Consider the following 8522-nt stretch of genomic DNA (forward strand, 5'->3'; position numbering starts at 1 on the left):
CCCCAAGCTATAAGTGGTCACCACGATCAGGCATGGTTGGCCTGTCACATGGCAGGGAGTTGGCAGAAAAACATGGCCACATTACGAAGCGACACACCATGAGCAGCCTGACAAAGGGTCTCCTCTACCAGGTATCAATATCACCCCATCGGGGGCAAAACACAGATATACATTGATTAAGGCTCACACAGACGAGAGGTTTAGAGTCCAAACTAACTTAGCCATTGGAGGTATCCTCCACCACCTCAAGCCTACATTTCTTCTATACGCAGGAACAAATCAACCCAGAACGACGGAGTTGCTCGGGCTGTGAAACATGACATCAACAAGTTGTTTAAACTGAACTATCAAATAAGAAATTAGAGTTAATGATTTTGCACAGTTTTATGTGGGTTTTTTTCCAGTGAAAACCATAATTAATCTAAATAACATTACAAGAAAGAACATAATAATTATTCAAAAAACAAATATTTATCAGTATTAAAATGCATTTCGGAATTAGTCGGGAGCTATAGGGGGCCCCCGCTGCCCCGCTCTGCTTTCGCTCCGCCCCCACATGGCGAGGCAGGCAACCCTGCTCAGCCCATATAGGGGTGGGGCCCCCCGCCTCGCATTTCCCCCGCCCCGCCCCCTCTTACAATTATATATATATATATTATATACATAAATATATATTTATATTTTACAAATTGTGTATATATAAATATATATTATAATTTGTTATACTTGCTCACAAAATATGAATTGATAAATTTAAAAACTACATAATTTAAAAATTAATACAGTATAATTTACACAAAATATGCACTAGTAAATTTAAAAATTACATAGTTTATAAATTATAGTCATATTTACAAAATTTAAATTTATAATTTGGATCTAAAAATGTATTTTTAATTATTTTTACACTTAGAAATAATTTTTAAATTAAATAAATATAGTATTTTTTTTAAATGAAAAGAAGTGGATCCGCCCTGCACCCCGCCCCCGCATCCCGAGAGTGGGGGACGGGGTGAAAACCCCACCCCCGGGGGCGGGGGCACCCCTAGGGATCTGAATTCAGACATCCAACGTCAATATAAAAAAAATAGTTATTCAGTAATGTTTCAAATGAAAAGAAAAAACAAAAATTTGAGTAAAAACGTTGCGTTTAATCTAGGCACAGTATCTATTGCTTCGATGAGTGCCTGGTGAAGTGGACGTTGAGATCAGTGGGGGAGCAAATCCGAGACCACAATCAGCAGCACGAGGCAGAGCATTGCTAAGCATCAACCATGAAGGAAGAACAACACTCCCTCCTCCTCAGCTCCTCCTCTTGCTTCTCTCCTCCGGAAGGTCCCGTTCCCCATCTATTCCCTTTGCCCTTTTTCCTTTTTATTTTCCTAGAGAAGAAATGATGATGATAATAATGCATTTGTGTGTATGTGTATATTGGTGCAGGTGTGAGATTGTCGTACGGTACAGCGGGGTTCAGGGCCGATGCGGCGTTGCTCCAATCGACGGTGTACAGAGTAGGGATACTTGCGGCCCTGAGATCTCTGAAGATGGAGTCATCAGTTATCGGGATCATGATCACAGCCTCACATAACAAAGTGACCGATAACGGAGTCAAAATCGCTGACCCCAGCGGTGGAATGCTATCTCGGGATTGGGAGCCCTTCGCTGACGCCCTGGCCAATGCCCCCACTCCCCAACATCTCCTCCAAGTCTCTCTCTCTCTCTCTCTCCCACACACGTACACACACTCTTCTTTGTACGCGCATATATAATGTCTGTCTACAAAGAGTGTGATATTCTACGAAATATTTGAGGACATAATAGAATTCAAATATTCAAATTCCCTATTTTTAGTAGGTTTCATGCCTAAGAAGCCAAATTGGCTCTTACACGTCCTTTTCTTCCTTTCATATTTTATTTCTCTTTTTGAAATGATTTTGTGAAACAACGGAATGGTATTAATTTAAGGATACTAGTTTTAATAAATTTTGTTGGTAAAAGGTTCTATTGGGTATGATGGGTGAGATTGTTTTTTGAGAATGTGTATGTATTATTGGTTTTTACTTGGAATGCAGCTATTGTGAAAGTGAATTGTACTCATGTTGTTATTTATTTTTTTGGCTCTACTACAGTTGATAACCGAATTTGTGGAGAAGGAGAGTATCCCATTGGATGGTGTGAGGCCAGCCACGATATTGCTGGGGCGAGACACAAGGCCTAGTGGGGAATCTCTACTTGAAGCTGCTAAACAAGTAAATAGCCTTTTCCCCATTAACAAGTACGAGCTTTGTCCAAATGTATTAGTCATTGCTGATATTACATTTGGTACGATTTGCTTATGTTTTACGTTTGGCTGAAGGGAGTAAGTTCAATTCTGGGAGTGGTTGCAATTGATATGGGAATTGTGACTACCCCACAACTACATTGGATGGTGCGCGCAAGAAACATGGGCATGAAAGCATACGAACTTGATTATTTTGAACAGTTATCAAGCTCATTCAGGTTAGTTTGAGCTAAAGGTGAATATGATTTGCTTGACATAATATTGTCTCTAGAGGCCTTTGCTAAAGAGTTTGTGTTGTTGATTAGGTGCTTGATTGATTTGATCCCAAGTAAAGGTAGGATGAGTGAGGGGGATTTAAAAGTGGTTGTTGATGGGGCTAATGGTGTGGGTGGAGAAAAGCTTGAGCTTTTGAAGAAGATGCTGGATAATTTGTTTGTTGAGGTTCGTAATTCTGGGAGAGATGGCGTGCTCAATGAAGGAGTGGGTGCTGATTTTGTGCAGAAGGAGAAGGTTGCTCCACATGGCTTTGGTTCCCAAGACATAGGACTGAGGTCAGTCGTCTCTTCCTTTTGGTTAATAAAATGATTCTTGACCATCTGCACAACATGCACAACAAAAAATTTGCTGGAGAAAGAGTGGAAGCACCTTATGTATTGACACATTACTTCATGTCTATTGCACATGGATGTGAATTTAATTGACTAATTAATTGTGATATATGTCCACTGTAACAGTTTTCAATGCCAAGTTATGTGCTGTTCAAGAACTTGAATTTTGAACTAGGCAGTTGATAGTTGGAATTGACTCTATTGATGCAATCTTTCTTTTGGCTGCTTGAGATAGGTGTTTTGACAGAAATGATCATCCACTTTGAAGCCTACTTGGCTGGTTGAGAATGGATGACTATCAATAGAAATGCAATCATCAATTCCTTTTTTGCCGTTTTCTCTTCTTTTCTTTCTGGGATTCTTTTTATTTATTTATTTTTTTTTTTTTTTGGGGGGGGGGGGGGTGATCCAATTTCTAAGCAAACTCGGCATGGATGAAACTCAATAATTTTACAATTATTGAAATTTTGATGCTTAGTGAAAATGTCAACTGATGTGAATTGGGGACTCATTTGGTAGATGGTTCTAGTATTGCAGGTGTGCTAGTTTGGATGGGGATGCTGATCGACTGGTATATTTTTGTGTGCCATCATCAAAAGGTTGCAGTGATATTGAGCTTGTTGATGGGGACAAGATATTATCTTTATTTGCTATCTTCATCAAGGAGCAGCTAAGTACTCTCAGCAAGGAGAGAGGTGAAAATATGGGTAGTAATTATCAGGCTCGTTTGGGTGTTGTGCAGACAGCTTATGCAAATGGAGCCTCCACAGATTTCCTCAAAAAGTTAGAGTTAGAAGTTATTTTTACTCCAACTGGAGTCAAACACTTGCATGAGAAAGCAGCTGAGTTTGATATTGGGATCTATTTCGAAGCTAATGGCCATGGAACTATCTTATTCTCAGAATCTTTCTTGTGTTGGTTAGAGGCCAGACATAAGGAGCTTTCTTCAGTATCTACAGGTCACATCTGATTTGTTCCTCCTCTCTTCATTGTACCAGTCCTAATATAATGATTAAGTGATGGGCTTCATGAATTATTTGGTTGTTTGATTCAGGCTCAGAGCAGGAAACAGCTGCTTTGAGACTGTTGGCAGCCAGTAAGTTGATCAACCAAGCGGTTGGGGATGCTCTGAGTGGGTTGCTGTTGGTGGAGGCTATTTTGCAACACAAGGGATGGTCAATACGTAGATGGAGTGAGCTTTATCAGGATCTACCTAGTAGGCAGGTTAAGGTCAGTTTCCTTTATCACTTTTTATGAAGATAATCTTATTATCCTAAAATTTGAGGCTGAATGTGTGTTTCCTTATTCCATGCTATACTAGTGCCATAGGTTGTGGGGTTTACCATGAAATGTCATGATGTACTCAAGTGCTAGGTAAGGCTCCTCTGCAGCTCTATACAATATTTATGAGAGCGTAAGATGAAAATAAATATTTGGATTTTGTAGAATCATCAAAGAAAACAATTGAAGCCTCAAGCAGCAATTCTTCAGTATATAATATAAGTTCCTTTTTCTCACCATGAAGTGTAATTTAATTCTTCTCTAAACAACAGTGCTTGTTGAAAGATTAATTCGATCTCCAGTCTTTGTGGTGGCTAAAGGAGAATGAGTGAGGGAAATCTTTAATAATAAAAAAAAAAAAAAAGAAAAAAAAAAAGAAATAGTGGATGTGCTAAGATTCTCTTTTGAACTAGTTGAGTACCTTTGGATTAAAAGAAAAAGGAATTGTCAAGTACATGATTTTGCAATTACTACCTGAATTGATATCCCTATTGAACACTTGGATTTAAGATGTCCTGAGACACGTCTTCTTAGTTGGCTCCATGGCTTGTACAGGTTATCAAAGGAAAACACCCTCCCCACCAATGTTCCTATTTTCTGCCGCCTGTCCCAAAAAAGGAATGCCAAATTATGAACTTAAACTGCAAAGGGCTATATGTTTAATGGTGCTTAGAACCCGCACATATGTAAAATAACTCAATAAGTTATGTTAATGAAGTTTTAGTGTTATACACCAACTAAAGTTCATTACTCACAGACTTGCCCATTAGTTGCTCAAGGTAGACTAGGCAACTGAAGAAATAGGTATAGATAAACGAGGTGTATGCACATAGTTCTTTTTATTTTTTCCCATGTATGTTCAATGAAATGGTTTTAACAGATTATGGCTCTAAGGCTAACCAGCTGTGTCAAAGCATACCGAATTGATGGAAATTAGCAATAAAAAGGGGATGTTGAGATGGCCTGCTATATAATGATTGCATATGCTTGGAAAGATTTTGACATTGGATAACCCGAGGAAGTTGAGCATCACTATAATGTATTAATGTTGTATGTGTAAGAAGAATGGGGAACCCATTGATCATCTTTTTCTTTAATGTGAAGTAGGGGGAATTTATGGTGTTTGAAATTCAGGGGTTTGGTGTTGGTTGGTTCATGCAGAGAAGGGTGAGAGAGTTGTTGATGAGTTGAATTGGATAACAGGTACATGGTACTATTTTGATAGTTTGGAGAGGTTGGCTTCTTAATGCTTAATGTGATATATTTGTAGACAGAGGAATGCATGGACCTCTGAAGATAAGAAAGCTTTGGTGGTAGAGCTGACAAAGATTGTCCTCAACTCTCTTTACACATGAATAGCAGCTCATGATGCTTTGCCTTTTTCTAGCTTTTACACATACTGAATTGTTTTCCTTTTTCTTCTAAATAGGGGTTCTCTGGTGTACTTCTTGTGTGCTAGGGTCATACCTTCGCAATCTTTAATGAGAGTACATTGCTTATTAACAGAGAAAATCTATTTAGAAGCCTTATTTTTTACACACCTAGCACACTGCTGATGTGGAAGCCTTCCACATCAACTATGCTAAAAAGTTATTGGTGTTTTGGTTTTTTTAAAAGTTATAATAGGTCCCACTATAAGTGGTGTGCTAACACACTGGCTTATGTATGGCAAAAGTCTTATTAAAAAACAAAAAGGGAATCTTGTTATTGTTGGCCACACCACCCGAGGACTGATTAGTGACAGGCAGCTAATGGAAGTTGCTGAACTTGGTCCAACTTGGGAAGACAGGAAAATTATAAAAGAAAATAAAATGAAAGAAAATGCTTGAGACCAAATCATATCACGCTAACAATGTGTAGGTTTGTTTAATTGCGATATTGTCTGTGAATGTGTACTGCTGCTTTTTATTTGAAGTTTCTCGCTTGTAGTTAGTTGCATGTTCCTTAACATAGTACTTATAAAAGAAAAAGTTTCTTAACGGTTGAGGTTCCTTCAACTTGTTTATGCTGGAGGAAGCAACTTGCTACCTATACCAGGGACATATTTTTGGCTTACATTTGTTTCCATCATACGTATCAAAGAAAACAAACGTATAATTTTTTCATTATTTGTTTCCTTTTAGTTCATAAATTGATGTGTTTGCTACTTTTCCTATTATGTTAGGTAAAAGTTGTGGACCGAACTGCTGTCGTCACAGCAAATGCAGAAACGATTGTTGTAAGGCCCCCTGGCATCCAAGAAGCCATTAATATTGAGACTGGTAACACAAACTATCAATGATTTTTCAATTAAACCAGCATAGCTTTTCTTGTCTTAGTCCTTGTTCATGCATTTTGATTGCCCAACTTGATTATTGATCCAGACAATCCAAGTGCACTTTGGCAACCTTCCAAGTTTTTTTTTTTTTTTTTGAAAAAGCGCCTTCTATGTTTCGTCTGCAGAATACAAGACATAATAATTCCCAAAATGGTGACAATGTGGATAGTTTCTTAAATCTTTAATATAATTTGAACTTCTTGAACAACATATTCCTCCATTTAGTAAATGGTATTCCTCTACCATAAATGAGGGATATTAATAAAATTTTGGGTATTACCTCTTTAAAAAAGAACATATTACTCCAATCTTTGGAGGGAACAAGCCATGAATGATTTCATAAGACTTTTCTTTAACCAATGATGCAGCAAAATACCCTCAAGGTCGATCTTTCATCCGACCATCAGGTACTGAGGATGTGATACGTGTGTATGCAGAAGCATCCACCCAAGAAGCAGCGGACAGCCTAGCCAACTCTGTAGCCAAACTTGTGGACCAGTTCCTAGGGTCCGGCAGTTTCTAAATGTAACCTATGTTTCTTTCCTGCAACTAAATTGATTCTGATTTTCTATTATATAAAGTACATATGAATTGGCATATGCATTGCTTTGTACAGACACGTTGAAAACTAGAATTGTGGAAACGGTTAACAATTTAAAGTTCAAATGTACTTTATATGACATTTGAAAGGATTAATTTGGAGATTCTCCATAGCCTTTAAAAGGAGTTGATGTGAGATTGTGTTCAACCTTTTCATCATAATATCGGGTGAGTCTCCCAACTAGAATGCTAGGTGATGATCCGTCTAATATCTATGTCGATTGAGATTAATGTGCAACTTCTGAGGAGTCCATTTGATGGTGTTTCAGGTGTACCGGACTTTAGACTTTTCAGGGAAATGGCCCACAAGCCCCCCTTATAAATATTTTCTTTCCACACGGTATTTTTATGATTCATCCCTTTCAAGAAACATACTGATCATTTAACCCATGATCATACTAACGACATTTTTGAATGAAACTTACTGATCTTGGAGCTGACTCGTGTCAAGTTAATTGTCAACTTCAATTAGAAGATTTTACTGGTCATGAGTCTATAATTCATGCACAAAATTTGATTTTTTTTTCTTTAACTCTCTTTTGGGAGTTGGCAAGCTCAGGCTTCACTAAAGTGATCCGCATGAGCAATCGAAACCCCCACAACTATAACTCGCTCATCACGTGTTGACAATCTCACCAGTCTCGAGAATAAAGTTCCTTGTGCCAGACTCTTGCCCTAACTCGCCAACAGTGATTTGAAAATTTCCCCTTGAAATCCCTCTGGGTCCCTTGCGTCTGTGATGGTTCGAGAGGGTGCTAGAGTGGATGATAGTAGCAAAGGCTCAAGGAGCATGGTAGCCGGAAGGAAGAGGAAAGTGAAGCATTGATAGTTTTATCTCTTAAGACTTGAAGGATACGATTTTGTTTTGGTTATCAGGACAGTGTCATTTATTGTAGACGTGATTGACAATAAGTAGCACGACCGACGATGTTGGTTTGTTTAGTGAAATGCTGATTGAAATAAGTGAAATGGGGTCGTTTTGTAATAATGTGTTTTCATATGTTGTAAATACGGTATCATATTGATGGAAACTAATGAACTATAAATAGATCACGAATTGGAGGGAAAATCACTCTCTGGAAATTAATACAATAGACTCTATCTCTCTCTCTCTCTCTTCTCTCTTCTCTCTTTATGGTTCTGTTTGGATAGTGAGATCAAATTAGAAGAGATGGTTTTAAATGAAAGTTGAAAGTTGAATAAAATATTATTAGAATATTATTTTTTAATATTATTATTTTAGAATTTGAAAAAGTTGAATTGTTTATTATATTTTGTGTAAGAATTTGAAAAATTTGTAATGATGAGATGAGATAAAACTATTTATGTATCCAAACGGGGCCTCATTCTTGTTCTTCTTTTTGGAGATTGACTCTCTCAAGCAAGTCACCAGTAAGGCTCATTACAATTGGTATCAGATGTCAAGGCGGAAGGA

At 37.8% G+C, this 8522-nt stretch overlaps 1 protein-coding gene across 1 annotated transcript; it reads left to right on the forward strand.

Moving 5' to 3' along the window:
* Positions 1–1175: 1175 nt before the first annotated feature.
* LOC109012200 (phosphoacetylglucosamine mutase-like) lies at positions 1176–7183 on the forward strand. Its single transcript, XM_018993724.2, has 9 exons — positions 1176–1335; positions 1441–1706; positions 2130–2249; positions 2357–2499; positions 2587–2832; positions 3427–3848; positions 3944–4119; positions 6335–6431; positions 6856–7183. Exons 1-9 carry the CDS (start codon positions 1275–1277, stop codon positions 7008–7010), a joined length of 1686 nt encoding a protein of 561 aa, XP_018849269.1. The 5' UTR covers positions 1176–1274; the 3' UTR covers positions 7011–7183.
* The last annotated feature ends 1339 nt before the right edge of the window (positions 7184–8522 follow it).

The sequence above is a fragment of the Juglans regia genome, chromosome 15, assembly GCF_001411555.2.
Source record: "Juglans regia cultivar Chandler chromosome 15, Walnut 2.0, whole genome shotgun sequence".
NCBI lineage: Eukaryota > Viridiplantae > Streptophyta > Magnoliopsida > Fagales > Juglandaceae > Juglans > Juglans regia.

Coding starts and splice junctions, on each gene's coding strand:
- LOC109012200 (XM_018993724.2), top strand. CDS start 1,275: ATGAAGGAAGAACAACACTCCCTCCTCCTCAGCTCCTCCTCTTGCTTC. Junction 1,707..2,129: donor CTCCCCAACATCTCCTCCAA/GTCTCTCTCTCT, acceptor GCTCTACTACAG/TTGATAACCGAATTTGTGGA. Junction 4,120..6,334: donor TACCTAGTAGGCAGGTTAAG/GTCAGTTTCCTT, acceptor CTATTATGTTAG/GTAAAAGTTGTGGACCGAAC.